This window comes from Dendrobium catenatum, unplaced genomic scaffold (genome assembly GCF_001605985.2).
Source record: "Dendrobium catenatum unplaced genomic scaffold, ASM160598v2 fragScaff_scaffold_53, whole genome shotgun sequence".
NCBI lineage: Eukaryota > Viridiplantae > Streptophyta > Magnoliopsida > Asparagales > Orchidaceae > Dendrobium > Dendrobium catenatum.
In genome coordinates this window covers 364,232-380,628 of record NW_021318515.1, presented here as the reverse complement: position 1 = coordinate 380,628, position 16,397 = coordinate 364,232, and the positions used below count along the sequence as shown (strand labels likewise).

General features: G+C 36.0%; 1 protein-coding gene across 2 annotated transcripts; it reads left to right on the top strand.

Annotated features, from left to right (window-relative positions):
* Positions 1 to 1,495: 1,495 nt before the first annotated feature.
* Positions 1,496 to 12,549, top strand: LOC110116093 (uncharacterized protein At1g10890-like). Of its 2 annotated transcripts, none has more exons than XM_020849557.2 (5): positions 1,496 to 1,652; positions 1,740 to 1,899; positions 7,054 to 7,272; positions 10,853 to 11,072; positions 12,095 to 12,549. In XM_020849557.2, exons 2-5 carry the CDS (start codon positions 1,775 to 1,777, stop codon positions 12,359 to 12,361), a joined length of 831 nt encoding a protein of 276 aa, XP_020705216.1. In that variant the 5' UTR covers positions 1,496 to 1,652; positions 1,740 to 1,774; the 3' UTR covers positions 12,362 to 12,549. The 2 variants fall into 2 exon arrangements, with proteins under 2 accessions (XP_020705216.1, XP_020705214.1); XM_020849555.2 differs by having other exon boundaries at positions 1,498 to 1,657.
* The last annotated feature ends 3,848 nt before the right edge of the window (positions 12,550 to 16,397 follow it).

Sequence of the window (16,397 nt, the reverse complement as noted above, 5' to 3'; positions counted from 1 at the left end):
CTCTCTCCATTTTCTCTTTCTCTCATCCAGGTGTGATTCAATTCGCAAATAATTTCCATATTATCATCCATGCACAACTTTGGATCGAGCAAAACCACATTTTAATCTAAAACACATTAAAACCCTAAAAAAACACATCAAATGTCATCCACCGTTGTGTAATTACTAATACGATAGAAGGATGCAAATAGAATTGATAGAAGAGAGTAAGAGATAGAGAGAGGGGAGAGTTTGTAGAGCATCTCACTCAGTTTACTAATTTTTGTATTTGATCAAACATATGGACGATAACTATATGAGGTACCTCTGCCACCATCACCACCTTCCTCTTATGCATTTTCTCTTCCATTGCCTCACCAGAGTTGCCGAGTTCAGAGATTACGAGCCAAGCATAACTGTAAAATCATGCTCTTATTGAATTAAAATGACAAATTTTTTTGCATGATACTATTAATTTCTCGAAATTGTGAGATATGATGAACCAACAACTATAAGCTTGCTATGTATGATACGGGTGCTTGTCAATTTTGGGCCGCTCAATTGGGTGTTGATAATCTCAAACATACTGACGATAACTATTAATATCATAAATTTCCAACTATTTGGCTATTGATAAGGAGAATAATAAGTCTTACTCAAATATATACTTATTGATATAACTTACAAAAATCACTTCTTTAGCATAAATTTTCACGTAATGTTTATATTAAAAATCTTTATAATTAATTTCAATAAAATTATAATCAATTTTAACGTAGTGACAAGAAGAACTCGATGACAACAAAATTGATTCAATTCAAGACGAGATAAGGTCAAATTAATATTTGAAGGATGAACGCAAACTTTAGGATATTAATTGAATGATCAAATACTGATTTTCCTTTTCTCAAATTTCTCACGAAAACATTGGATGTGACTTCTGATTTTGGCACTTCTCTTTTGTCTGTATATGCATTAAATTTTCGTACAAATAGTATGACAACATAGTCTCTTATTTTTATTGTTACTGTTGAACATTTGAAGTATTAAATACACGCGTGTGTATATATATAGTTGAAAGCATTAAAAAAAGCATGTGTGTGTATATAATTAATCAACCAATTAATTAAAAGCCCTCTTTTTTTTCAAATATAGAAGAATAAGAATTCTTTTTAATGATAGGTAAATATTAACATTTTTAAAAATAACATAACATTAATTTTAATATGCATTTATATATTATATTTATTTAATAATAAATTTAATAATTTATAACTCATTTTAATTAATATTTAATTAGAATATTAACTTAAATTATTTCTTTAAGAAATCATCAACTTCAATATCTTAAATATATATATATATATATTTTGTGATGAGTGATTACGCCTAAGAAGTTTCACCGCTCCTCTTTTTAATTATTCTGTGCTGACGAGGCACCGTTTTCCTATCCTTTACGGCAGAAAAACCCTTGGATTTCGGCTGCTGCTGTGATCATTTTGTTCACCGGTCGGTTTCCTGATCATTTTTCCTTTAATTGGTTCCATCTCTTCCGTCTTCTTTCTCGGTTTTGCGTTGATCAGGTTGAATATCCTTCTTTTTATAGTTCGGAAGCTCCATCGCCGCATGATATACCCTCTACAACCTGATAGATCGATCGAACTCGTCTCTCGGTTTGGTGACTGTTTCTATATGTCTCTTTTGTTTTGGCCCCTTTTTTTTATCGATTGCATGAGTGGAATTTTTTATTCTTGGATTAGGGCACCGGTCAGGGAATTAGGTGCGGCATATATCGATGCCTCGTACGGTTTCTAGATCACCTTCAAGCAGGCGGTGGCGTTCACCCTCGCCAGTTAGTCATAGGTACAGCAGCAGCAGGAGAAGCAGACGAGATCGGAGCAGATCTCCATATTCATATAGGTGGATGAACCTGTTAATTACAAAAGCTTCGTTATTTCCTCTAATGTTTTACATAGTTTTACTTCCTGTCACATACTTGGTCAAGATTTATTTTTGCTTCATCATGGGTTGGGAGAAACGTCTCTGTGGAGTTAAAATAATTACGTCCCTGGTAATGGGAGCGATTAAAGTCATACAATACGTGTAAACATAATATTTGATCATCACCCCAAAATTTGAGTGCTGACTAGAAGCCCTCTTTATGGTTACTATGTTGAATTGATTCATTAATATGATGCATTCACATGAAAGGACGCTCATTTTAATTCTATAGCAACAAAAACAACAACAACATCAAGCCTTTATCCGACTACGTGGGTCCGCTAATGAATCATTTTTCTCCATTGTGTTAAAAGTCAAATTCTCATTTAAATCTAATAAAAAAAAGATCATTTTTAATATTTTTTAACCAAGTCTTTTTAGGTCTACCTCAAGCTTTCTTAACATAAGCCAAACCTAATACATCTACTCCTCTAATCGGGTCATCGGAAAGCCTTTTCTTAACATACCAAGTCTTTTCACGTATAGGCTCGTTTCGTATCCTATCTTTAAGAGTAGAGTCACTCATCCACCTGAGCATCCTCATATCTACAACACTTAACTTAATATTATGCTTCTCTTTTAATGGCCAGCATTCTGCGCCATAAAGCATTACAGGTCTCACCACATTCTTATAGAATTTTCCCTTAAGTTTGATGGGGATTTTTCTATCTCACAACATGCCCGATGCATTCATCCACTTCAACCATATAACTTGAATTCTACTAATGATACTAATGCAAAAGAATATGGGCTTAAGGTTGATCCTTGATGTAATCCAACTGAAATAGGAAAATACTTGGTCAACCCACCTTGTGTTTGAACACAAGTAATAGCTCCTGCATACATTTCCTCAATGACTTGAATATTAGCATTATTAACCCCTCTTTTCTAGAACTCTCCATATAACTTATGTTGGAACTTTATCATATGCTTTCTCAAAATCAATAAATATCATATGTTGATCCTCCTTATTCTCTTTATACTTATCCATCAAATTTCTCAATAAATGTATAGCTTATAATAGACCTATCCGGCATGAATCCAATTTGATTTTGAGAAATATTAGTATCATGTCGTAACCTATGCTTCATAAAATTGTCTCATTCTAATTTTAATGAGCTTAAAAATTTTAGCTGTTTTTTTTCAACTTTACAAGACATGGATATTTGTCAAAGTTTGATTTTACTTTGTTGTTATTGTTGTTAATGGTATGTGTTACTAAACTTAGTTAAATGCACTAATGCTGTCAAATTTGATCATTCTTGGCAAGGAAAAGAACAATCAGAACTTTCAGTAATTTACATAAGCTGGATGTAGAGGAGGGTGAATAGCAGTTTATGAGTGGAAAGTATTTCAGGTAGGCCTGGTGTTTCTTGATTTCAAGAACAAATCCTGTTTGGTGGTTTTGGTTGTTTGACAGAGACGGCTTGCGGAGTTGAAAAGGTCCGACTGCTTGCAGGTGGATCGAACTAAGTGGAAGCACAAGTGCAGTCGTGGTTTCCATTCTGGATCAAGCGGGATTTGTCATGTGTAAGAAGATGATGTCATTGTGACATCGGTAGTCATCTAGTATGTTGAGAAGGTGGACGTTAATTCAAAGATTTCTTGCAGCCAGACAGCGTTGATGCAAGCTTACCGGCATGGGTACTAGGTGGACGACAACTTCCCTTATGTTTGGAAGGAAGTTTGGTGCTGATAAGTTTGTGATCAGTACTAATGATGAGAAGACAGAGATATTTTCTCTTTGATTAAAGATCGGTTTGGAGACTTTAAGGTGGAGTCGCCTGTTCTTGGGGAACATTGCCGTGAGTGCGGAGCGCTTGGAGGTGCAAGGTCGTGCGGTGCACGAGGAGGACGCATAGGAGCGCAGGGCACTGGCCGGACGCTGCAGTGCAGGGCATGGGTTTGTGACTTGCGGATCGCAGGTGAAGGCGTAGGGCTCGGTGCACGGGTGGATACATGCAGGATGTGGTTGGAGTCAGACCACATGAGTGCAAGGCGTGGGTGCGGGCTGGAGGCGTAGGACGCAGGCTGGAGGCGTAGGGCGCGGGCACGAGGCACAGGGTGCTGGTGGATGCACAGGGCGCGGAAGCGAGACACAAGGGGTGCTCGGGAATTGATTGCGTTGGACACAGTGCGACATAAGAAGATCTTTCAGAAGGTGGAGCTAGATCTCGTGAGGCTGGAAACTCAAGAAGATGGTGGAACAATTCTTGAGAAATTTGTTAACCGTCCGGTGGACTTGATTGGCGAGGAAGATCGACGGGTTGTTCTTTGGCTGTTCTTTATGAACAGTGTTATCTTTTGTTGTGTAAATCTAAGATCAAGGTGGAGATTGTTGGGTATTGTTCCTAGATTTAGGATTGCATTTTGTTTAGGTTTCTTGTATGGCTTGTATGGCCATTGGTGTTGCCATTTGTATAACTTTTAGGAGTCTTTAAATAGAGATTTTTTAGGCTGTAATATTGGCCAAGAGAAATAAAGAATTTCTGCATCTCTCTCTCTTTTTCTTCCCTGTCCTCCTCCTTAAGAAGCTCATGTAAGAAGTGCTTCTTCCTCTCTAGAGAGCAAAGATTCTACATCTGGTATCAGAGCCACGGTGGTGGCGATTTCGAGGTGGAGGAGCCGGAGCTACCAGCACCTTGCGCCTCGTGCCCGCGCCCTATGCCTCCAGCCCGCGTCCTACGCCTCCAGCCCGTGCCTGCGCCTTGCACTCATGTGGTCTGATTCCAACCACATCCTGCGCGTATCCACCTGTGCACCGAGCCCAACGCCTTCACCTATGCTCCGCTCGTCTCAAATCCATGCTCCGCACTGGCGCGCCCGGCCAGCGCCCTGTGTGTCTTTCACCAGTGCCCTGCGCTCCTATGCGATCTCCTCGTGCGCCGCACGACCTCGCACCTCCAAGTGCCCCGCACTCCCATCACTGCTCCTCAAGAACAGGCCGAACTCCACCTCAAAGATCCTGGATTCCACCATAAGTCCAAAACTCGACCTCAAAAAAAGATCTAATCCGATCTTCTGCTACAAGATCATAATTTCAAAATCTTTTATCTTCTCAACTTGCTGGATGACTTCCGATGTCACCATGACATCATCTTCTGCATAATCATTTTTAGAAAAGAATTCTTGTTCGTTTCCTAGCTCCACGAAAGCACAGCCCATGCAACGTGCAATGCCCACCTTGATCAAATCCAAGATCAAGAGTCTATTCCTGCCTCCAGCGTACCTGCCTCCGCACCAAGTACAAGAACCGGCTTCTCCTGGCACCGCCTCCACCAGGCAGCACACGCGGCCCCTTTGCCACTCACTGGCTACCCTTGATTAGGAAGATCCATCCGCGCCACAGCCAGCCGAAGCCTTGCACGAAACAACCCGTACGTGGATCCTTCTCCCTTCAAGAAAACGAACCTATGTTCGATTCGGCCATCTGCATGAGGTTCCGGCCCTACACGTGCCTTCGGTCTGCTCCAGCTCGCAGAAAACTCCCGCGTATGCTAGATCTTGCCTTCGGTTTACGGGAATAGAGCCCAAGCCTGACACCGCTCAGCCCGACGCCGCTCAACCCCGATCTGCCTTCTTCCAGTCCTAATGAACTCACGTGGAAGACCGCCTGGACCTGCTTCCACCTCGCAAAATGATTGACATCCGCCTCCTACGCACATCCGAGCATGGCTACTCCCTTCGCCGAATCCGACGAACCCCACCAAGATTGCCTGCTCCACTTGGCCTTGAATCGTTTTCTTAGTCAAGAAAACCACCTCCGGCTCCTCCACCTCGAGATCGCCACTACCGTGGCTCTGATACCATATGTAGAATCTTTGCTCTCTAGAGAGGAAGAAGCACTTCCTACATGAGCTTCTTGAGGAGGAGGAGAGGGAAGAAGAAGATAGAGAGATGCATAAATTCTTTATTTCTCTTGGCCTCCCTATTACAGCCTAAAGAGCTCCTATATATAGACACCCAAAAGCTATACAAATGGCAACACCAATGGCTATACAAGCCATACAAGAAACTTAAGCAAAATACAATCCTAAATCTAGGACCAATACCCAACAGCTGTCAAATTTGATCATTCTTGGCAAGGAAAAGAACAATCAGAACTTCCATTAATTTACATAAGCTGGATGTAGAGGAGGGTGAATAGCAGTTTATGAGTGGAAAGTATTTGACATAGTTTGAGCTGTATGCAACTTCTGCTATATGGAGGCATTCGCGGCCAGTACAATTTTAGGTTTATGCAACTATTATTGGGATAGGTGTGGCGGATAAAGGATGAATAGTTATTTGATAGAAAAAGATAGCATTTGCCTAAAACTTGGACATAATCTCATAATTGTGTTATTTGATGTTTGATTCTCTTTTTCATTTTGTCATTTGTTTTGATAATTAACTATTTGAAATACAGAAATGTTCTTTTCACAAATTTGTTTTACATTCTGCAAATTCTCTTCGGGTTTATTGAAATTCTTATGCATTACTGATATTGAAAAATGAGACGGGTTGGCTGATATCTGTTGATGCTGCTCCTGAGTTTTCCTATCATCTGAAAGTTCTAAAAGTACCATATTTGGACTAGAACTTGAACCAGAACCTGAGCAAAAGGATAAGCGTTTTAGTAAGCATTGTCTTTGCCAATTCTTATTTTTATTTCTTAGATAGCATTTGATGCATTTCTCTGATTTTTTTTAATGGTAATTGTGTAGTGAAATGTGGTAGAAGCCAATGATTTTGTTACTCTATAATCTGTAATGTGGTCTTTTTTTATTTCGAACTTCTTAGGTTGATTGATTTCACTTAGTTTATCATGCACATAATTATGCTGATGAATTCACTGAGTTTCTGCATAACACTTTTAGAAAATTTAAATCTATTATTTTCTTGCTTGATTTGGACTTCAGGGTTTTCTTTGATTAGAGATCATGCATGCAAAGATTACTCTTTAACAATGCTTGAGGTAACTGTACATATTATATTTCTAGATGTTTGTGTTGAAGACCATAATCCAGGTTTTCCAAGTTCTTTATATGGCATATAATTATTAATACTAACTGTGTAATTTTTAATTATCAGGAGAAGAAGTCCATCTCCTTCCCCGAGATGGCGCAAAAGCCGTTCACCCACTCCTAGGAGAAGAAAAAGTCGTTCCCCATCTCTTAGGAGACATAGAAGACAAAGAAGTAGGAGCAACACCCAGTCTCCCATTAAGAAGTCCCCAAGTCCAAGTGTTCGGTCAATTGAGCTCACGAATTCCATTGAGAAACTAAGAAAGGAAGAAGAAGAGAAGAAAAGGTTTCTGATTTTCTCCTTAACCTTCGAGTCTCTTTTTATTCTATCTTATGCATTTGATCATGATTATATTTCATGACACTTCTATTGTATTTTTCATTGCAATTCCCCATCCTGATCTGGCAATGTCATAAAATGCATTTCATTTGCCATACAAATCCTATTTATTAAACAAGGCCTTTTCTAAATAAGAAAGTCATAGGCCTTCATCCTGTTACTTGGAATCTCCTCCTATTGTATGCAATAATGTAATTTTCAAATTGTGAGCATTTGATAATGCTTAGGTGTAGCAAATTAAAGTAATTGGTATTTTTATGTTAATGAGCATATTGGTTGTTTTATAAGATATACATTTTTTCATTTATGATGCATATGAGAATTGGATGCATGCTTCTTGCTCTATAAATTGAAGATTTAGTTTATGTTAAATTTGTCGTCAATCATTTGAGGAGAGATAAAGGAATGCATAAACTTTTGGTGTATATTGTATAATGTTGAGATGCTATGAGGTTAATCATTTATGGTGGGAGATGCTGCCTGTATGGGGGGAGACACCAAAGCCTGGTAACTTGATAGATTTGGGAAAAAACAGTCTTTTTAAACTTTAGAATCCCAAAAACCATTTCGCAAAATTTTTTTTGTGTTTCTTCAGGGCTTACTAATCACCTAAATTATTGTTACTAATTGATACAATGCTATTCAAATTTCAGCTGGGCTAAGAGCCAAATGTTAATAGATTTCAAGTATTTATGTATTTTGTGTTTCTTATGTTTCTTTTCTTCTTCATGTATAATTAAAGATTTATCATACTTAGGCCGGGTTTGGGAATGCTGTTCAAAAAACATAGGTGCAATTCCTACGTGATTTCTTGGCAATGGTGAATGAAGACTGTTGTTGTTTTTTCCGCACCACAAAATACTGCAAATTGTTGTTATTTTTTATTTTTTATTTTTGCACATTGTTGTTAATCATTTCATGAGAAATCCATAATTTCACTGCTTGACTTTTTTGTTGGGATACCTTTAAGAAACCGAATTATTTTTATTTATCATCCTATTTCTTGTTTATTTTAGTTTGGCTTTGGAATAAAATTTTAGAAGCCTTTGTCTCCTTGAAAGATCTCTTTATGGCAGTGTATGACTTGTTATTTGTAAATATATCTGCCAATTATTTCTACCTACCAATCCATGCTCCTGGCCTGATATGGGCTCCTTTAGATTCTTCATTTTTATCCTTGCCAGCTTTCCTCTTTGGATTCTCCTCTCATTGGCAGTCTCAACCGATATTTAGGCTTTGTTTGGGACGGCTTTCTAACTGCTTCTTAAAATAGCTTTCTAATAAAAAAATTTAATTTTTATTATAAAAAGCTGCTTTAAGAAGCAATAACAAAGCCGTCCCAAACGAAGAATTAGTTGGACTAGTGCATTGCATTTTGCAATGTTTAATGTGGTATTCAGATAATCTATGTTTAAGAACTTGTCTGGCATACTACATTGTTATTTCCCCTAGCGCACCAATTGTGGTATTTTGTTGTCTATAACTTGGTATATTCGAAAAATAACTAATTCAATTCCATATAATTTTGAAATCCGTGAGGTGAGTAGAATGCTTCACGTGCTTTGGAATTATGAGTCTAATTTCTTAGATTTGTATCAGATGCGTGAGTCTTGTGCGTTGAATATCATGTTTGTTGATTATTGGTAATTTGTTTTTTTTATTGCTTTATGCTGATCAATTTGTATAATATGTGAATGATTATGAGGCTCATGTTATTTCCTTCAAAAATAAAGAAAACTGATACTGACTTCTTTTTATCACTTAGTCATGATTTGTCAAAAATAGATGAATGGGAATCTTAAATTGTAGGCTGGATTGATTGAAGTAGAAACGAAATAACTCGATGTTGCTGAAGGAATGAAAATTTGTACTTATATTGATAATCCTTAAGTTTAGACTCTTCTAAGTTATACTTTAGCCTAATTCTTGAGCCTGTTTTGGTGATGATCTCACATAGTCCTATAATTTATAGGACCTTTTGTGATGCCTTGACTACCTAAAATATTGTCTAGTCATCTGACCTATAGACAGATTGCCCATCCTTGCTGGTGGTTTGGTCAAGGTTTTGTTCCTCCTTTAACCTGAGAGAGCACATTGCCATGTGGATAATCACATCCAGTTGTGATCCTATATGAATCACTTTTGACCAAAGGAACAATTATGAAATAAAATTTGCTAGGCCTGAGTGAGGTGTTAAGGATCTCTTTATTTATTTATTTATTTTTTTTTGCTTGCTCTTATTCCTTTTTCTTACCCCTTCTCCCTTATGTTGGTTGGTGGGTAGTTATTTGCTTTGGATTGCATTTGTAATTGATAGGAGTATCTTACATCAGATTCAGGCTTCATTTGTTGAGACGGCGTCTGTATTGTTTTTTAAAATAGCTTTTTAGTACAAAAAATTTTTGAATTGAAAATTTTTGCACCAAAAAATAGTTTTATAAAGTAGCAAAAAAATTATCCCAAATGAAACCTTAGGTCATCCAACAACCTTTTAAGATTTATATTCTAGCTGATAAATTTCTCTAGACTTAGTATTTATCAATTAAGGCCCGAAGTCCGCTTTTGTTTTTTTTTTTTTTTGGTTTATGCTTTGATATAAAATAAAATAAATCATTGTTTATTTATGTGGTAGTGATGACAATTGTTAACTAGGCAATGGCGGCAACTAGCAGCAGCCAATGGTAACAGCTGCGGTGACTATCGAGTTGGAGACTGCTGGCCGTGCTAGTTTTTTTTTTTTTAATATTCCAAACTTCTTAAAGTTATTTTAAATGTTTTTAAACATAAATTAATTTTTTTCTTAAGACAACTAGAAAAAACGCTACAAACATGTTTTTTAAAAATAAAAACAAAACAAAAAAAGAATCCCTAACAAGTCCTTAGTGTTTCTTTCGATGTCTGGTTCATGTAGCGACATATCATTTCAGGATTTGTTCTAATGTCCATTCATACAAGAGAAATAGTGGCTTTTTTGTTCCATTTTGGCTACTTTCATTAGCCTCAAGGAGCTTTTAGGGCTTTAAAACAAACCATTAGTGTGGCAAAAAAAGAAGAGTGATAGAACATTCTTTTGTGTTTTCAAGTTTAGCTAGACATAGTATTTTGAATGTGCCGAAACCATCATTGATGCAGGAATTAATTACATGATCAGTTTTAAACCTGGTACAGGTTACTTTGACATTCTTCTCCACAGGCTTTTCTGAAGGAAGCTACTGCTGTATTTCTACTTGTTATATTTGATGATCCCTAAGGTGCCTCGTTTATCTTCTGTACACCAGTTTGAAATCTCATTTGTTTGGACCTGCAATCTTTTTTAAAGGTATGCCTTAAAAACATGAAGCTTGTACATAATATTGGGAATGGACTGAAAGAAAATGGTCTAGTTGATCAACGTTAATGAAGCATGTGATGCTGCTTGCTAAATTTAGGCAACTTTGAGGCCTCAAAAACATGTATAGGTATTGGCCTATCTAATGCTTTGTTGAAGAGCAGGCATTCCTTTATAACTTTTATTTTTTTTTAGCAGGCGTCAAAAAGAAGCAGAATTGAAATTGTTAGAAGAAGAAACTGCTAGAAGAGTTGAAGAAGCTATCAGAAAAATGGTTGAAGAAACTTTGAACTCTGAGGAGGTCAAATTGGAAATCGAGAAGCGGATTGCCGATGGTCGAAAGAAGCTTCTTGAGGAGGTTGATGCCCAACTTGAGAGAGAAAAGGAGACATTTCTTACTGAAGCTAGGAAAAAGGCGGTGTGTACTAATCAACACCTTTTTTTTAAGTGATTACTACTTTCCTAACATCATAATTGACACTAAATTTATTTTTTAATTGTTTCTAGAACTGGTTCTTTTCATTGGTAGTTATAGGCCGTGACAGCATGTTGCTTATTCTAATGGAAAAATTATGATCACAGTTTTCCAACGTCAGTAATCTTTCTATCTCACCTACTTACCAGAAAGAGTCTTTCTTCTTGTTTGCAGTTCCTTGTTGTGGGAATGAAATATTTTGTTTTGGTTTTTTTGTTTTTTGTTTTGGTTTTTTGTTTTTTGTTTTGTTTTTTTTTGTTTTTTTGAAATTGTCCTTTGTATGGTTCAAGTTAAAGCAACAAAACATAAATTACGCCACTTTAGAAAATTATGAAAATTCTATGAATGGACTTATATCTTGTTATTTAAGTTTTATTTGGGATATATTTCTTATTGTTTTATAAAGCAGATGTAGAAGAAGTTATTTTTTAAAGTTGTTATAGGAAGCAACTTTTTATAGTGCAAAGCTAAATTTTATTTGAATGCAGCTAAAAAGTAGTAGTCAAGCAGAAATTGTGGTTGCAGTTTGAAAAGCAAAGTGGTAAGAAAGCTGTCCCAATCAAAGTCTTGATTAGTGAAATAGCAAAAAGCATTTAAAAAAATAAAGTAAATATTGAATAAAATTTTCCAAAGCTTTTTTCACCCAAATACTTCCAATTTTCGGTCAATTTATACCCGTTAAAAAAAATAAAGCATTATACAGCTTAATTGCAGTATATGCTATTGTTGAGGTAATCCTTCCATAAATTATCTGCAGCATTAGATTATGGTATAGTTTCTTAGGCGTTCTGATCTTCAATCTCCTTTACTCTTACTTGTTGAGAGTTACTACTATAATAGCAATCTGACATTGAAAGACATGCAAGTCGAATGATCCATTTGACTTATCAATTGATTGAATCCATATCTTTTTATTTTATTGAATTGTTTTCCACTTTTCTTGTTATTTTCTACCTGATTTGTAGGAGCAAGAACGCAGAGAAAGAGAGGAGTTGGATAAAATGTTGGAGGAGAATAGTAGGAAGGTCGAAGAATCTCAGAGGAGAGAGGCCCTGGAACAGCAACAGAAAGAGTTAGAGCGTTACCAAGAATTGGAACGGCTCCAAAGACAGAAGGAAGAAGCCATGCGGAGGAAGAAACATGAAGAGGAAGAGGAGAGGGCAAGCCAGATGAAACTTTTGGGTAAAAATAAAACTCGTCCCAAGCTCTCCTTTGCAATTGGGCTGAAGTAAATAGGCCTGCTAAAAATTTTCCAGCTGAACTAAGTTTCTGTAATTGGCTGTAATACTTTAGCCTTTGTTTTTGCCCCTGTATTGATTGAGGAAAAAAAAAAAAAAGAAAGGTTCTGCTTCCTTTTTCTTGGTCTGTATAATCTATGGAATACTTTGGTGCCAAATTTTAATCAAGTCATTATCTGCAAGATTGTGCCTGCGTTCCCTGTTACTATAGGAAAATTTCGATCTTCTTTCCTTTTCATTGAGATGATTAATTTTTACTTGAGAGTTCCAGGGCCTCTTTCCTTTTCACTGTTACCATAGGAAAGCATCAATTCTCTTTCCATTTATTGGATTGCTTAATATACAAAAATAAATAAATAAAAAATAATGATGTTATGCATTTTTAATTTCTTTTGATGCAGAAGAAGAACTAAAGTAAATTTTTTTATTTTTTTTGTTTTCAACAATTTTCTGAGGCTTTGAAAAATGAATTGGAAGGAGAGGTAATTGGTTTGATGATTGGATGTAATAAATAATTATTATATTTAAATGTTATAATAATGATATAATTATTTATAAATAAATAATAAAAAGTGAACATAATCATAATATGAATCATAAAAAAATATAATATTATATAAAGTAAATAATACTATGCAAGGAGAAGAATTGAAGAACTCACAGTCGGTCGGAGAGGACTTGAGCACGATATGGAAAACAGAGAAGATCTCTGAACAAATGAATAATAGGGTTTTTTTGGTTTCATATAAGCTTAGGTTCTTTTATCTAAGCCATCCGATCAGATCTAAACAGCTGAAAAGGATTTTTGGTTGAATTGCCTGGTTATTAGAAATCGGTATCGCTTTTCTGGTTCCGCGATCAAACCGTCTTTCAAACGGTCCAACAAATTGTGTAGATGTGTTACATAATTTTTGTTTAAGAATAATTATCATTATGTTGATGATATTTTTAAAATGTATTATTTATTAAAATAAAAATAATCATCAGTCATTATATATATATGAAAAAAAAAATCTATACTTTTACTTATAAGCTTCCCCTCATTTTATAAAATCATTATGCAAATAACGACGAAGGTTTTCTTTGAGATAATTTTTTTAATATTTTATGAGCATTTTTTAGTATCAAAATTGTTAATTTATTTTTTTTTCTAAAAAATTATTTTATAAAATAATAAAAAATTGTCTCAAACTAAACAGAAATCAAAATTTAAAGCATGGACACCAAAAGACTGAACGCCAAATTTAAAAATAACCGAACTTTCAACCTACAATTTTATAAAAATATTTGAAAAAAAATTGATTTGGATATCTTAACTAAGAGTCTATTTGAGGGATTTTTTCATTATTTTAATTTTTTTTTTATTTTTTATCACATTTTAATTGGGCTATTGCATTTTCTGTTGACGCACTTCCGGCTATCATTGTTTTTATTTAATCACATTTTAATTTTTTTTTATTTTTACACAATTTTACTTTTTATATTTTATAACGATGCATCTTCTTGACATTTTTTTTTTATGATAAAAATTTCTTTTCACTTCAGATAATAAGATCTATTACAATATGATATGTGGCAAAAAATTGCTATTTAATTTTTTTTTTAAAAAAAAAAATTAAAAATTCAAAATATTAAAAAAAAAACTTATCTGTAATAATTTTACATTTACTATTAGGATAAGTCAATAACTACAGCCACATCAAATAATCCTAATTTTTTTAGGATTGTTGTGGGATAGAATATACACGACGCTAGAGAGATTATCATACATCTTAGTGTTGCATGAATATTGGAGTTCACACACAGAGAACACATAATTTTTTACATGGAAAATCCTAAAAAGGGGAAAACTCATGGGGCCTGGTCCAGCTGAAAATGATTCAACTAGAATTTCAGTAGATTATAGTGGGCCGACTTGCCTTCGAGGGTGATCAGATTATAAATGTCAACTGTATGGTTGAAGTCAGGGGTATATGGAATTCCAATGTTACTTTGGTGGTCAGAGAAAATTCAGGGACACTTGGAAGCTCAGGCGTCACTTGGTAGAACTCTGGCGTCGGCTGGTGGTCCGGCGGAGCTTAGGGAGTCGGGTGGTGGTCTGGAGGAGCTCAGGGCGTTGGGTGGTGGTCCGACAGAGCTCAAGGGGTTAGGTGGTGGTCCGGCGGAAGCCGCGGAACTTCTGATGATGGCCGAGTAGGCAAAGAGGCAAGAACGATCACCGATTTATCTCTTTTCTTCCTTTGGCTTGGGGTCCCCTTTCAAGAGAAATGAAAGGTATATTTATAGATTTCCTATTGTAGCATGACCCGTAAATAGAAGGGAGATTAAGGGTAAATGATGAGTGGTTTGGATGGACAATCAATGTTGAATCCTTTGATCGCGGATTGTTCGTTAGATAATGGAAGGCCTAAATGATGTCGAAATTCCAAGATCTGGAGCTTGTTGGATTTGTTTCGTCGAGCCGCTCGATTCGCAAGTTTATAAGCATGTCACGTTTGGTAATCCAAATTATGGTTTGAAGTTTGAACCTTCCAACAGCGCCTCAGGTCCTTGATTTGGACTCATTTGGGCTCGGATTGAGTCAAATTTGGTGTTGTTGGGTTCATATTCTCGAGAGGTTCAGTTCGACAGTAAGTTTGCTAAAATCGGAGTTCAGATGATCCCAAATTTAATCTTGACAGTTTCCAACTTGATTTTTCCTCGAGATTCGTGCCCAATCAAGATAATTTTTTGAGGTTGTATCAAGGATGAAGAGTTCCAATGCCATCAAATTTACTTTCAGATAAATTATATATATATAACACTTTAATATATGTATATAACACTTTAATGACTCAAGTTTGATAGAGAAATTCCAACCCAACAATTTTCCAACTAATGTATCCCAACTTGAAATGCAAGAGAGAATATCTTGTCAAGAGACATTTAACCTAACTAAATTCGACAAGCAACTATTATTTCTCATTCGAAACTTTATCAGCTTTATCTACTCACCGTAAACAAACGCAAGAATATTCACATCACAAAAATATTCACTCATATTCGCCGAAGTTCAAAAGTATCTTCCTTCTTTACACTTCCATAATATTAAAATAAAAATTTAACTTATATTTTTATCAATAAAGATCGCAGCCGTCCAATAAAGATCATGATGTTGTCACCAGCTCATCAAGACCATGATGTTGTCACCAGCTCACCACCTAATGCAAACCTCGGCCTACAGAGCACACCTAGGGATGCAAATGAGTCAAGCCAACTCCAGAGCCTTCTCAAACACAACTTGTTCTCATCGAGTTTGAGCCCGAGTGCATTTTTGAGCTCGTTGGGTAATCGAGTTTGAGTTTGATCGAATCGATTCTCGTCATTTACTCGTTGAGCGGCTCGATTAGATGCGTGCGAAAGGCATACTGCGAAAGACGAACCACTGATTCGAACTTGCGAAGCAAGCAAAACATCAAACAAACATATCTAATATTCTTTTGAATCAAAAAGTGGAATGCGACTGTTCTAGGCTTCGAGCTAAGGATTCTTTGATTGTTGTGGTTTCAAAGTGAGGAGCATTGGAAATTTCTCTAGGAATCTTCATCTCTACCTTATATCTTAAGAACTTCAATCTTACATTCTCACGTGTAACTTCATTTGCTAAATCGTGAGCTCAAGATACACTACAATGGTTTCTTCTTTTCTAGCGGCATGCGTTCTTCCTCTCCAGAGTTATCACATGAGGGCGTGATCTCATGAGCAACTCGCGAGCTCCGGAGCACGTTTTCAGTCGAGCTCAAGCTTGTCTTTTGAGCTCGACTCGAATTTGAGCTTAGGATTTGACTAGAGACTCATGCTCGACTCAAACTCGTTTACATCTCTAAACATGACTATTAACAGCTGCCATTGCCAACCCAACAACCAACAATTTCTCATCAAGAAATATTAACCTTTGTTGCTATCAAATAATTTAACTTGTAAAAATTTGAAAAATTACTATCATAATTTTGAGATATAATTTAACCTATAATAAGGTAATATTTCAATA

Excerpts from the sequence above, each read along its gene's own strand:
- LOC110116093 (XM_020849557.2), top strand. The coding sequence starts at position 1,775 with ATGCCTCGTACGGTTTCTAGATCACCTTCAAGCAGGCGGTGGCGTTCA. Across the intron at positions 7,273-10,852 it reads GAAGAAGAAGAGAAGAAAAG|GCGTCAAAAAGAAGCAGAAT; the intron begins GTTTCTGATTTT and ends TTTTTTTAGCAG. Across the intron at positions 11,073-12,094 it reads CTGAAGCTAGGAAAAAGGCG|GAGCAAGAACGCAGAGAAAG; the intron begins GTGTGTACTAAT and ends CCTGATTTGTAG.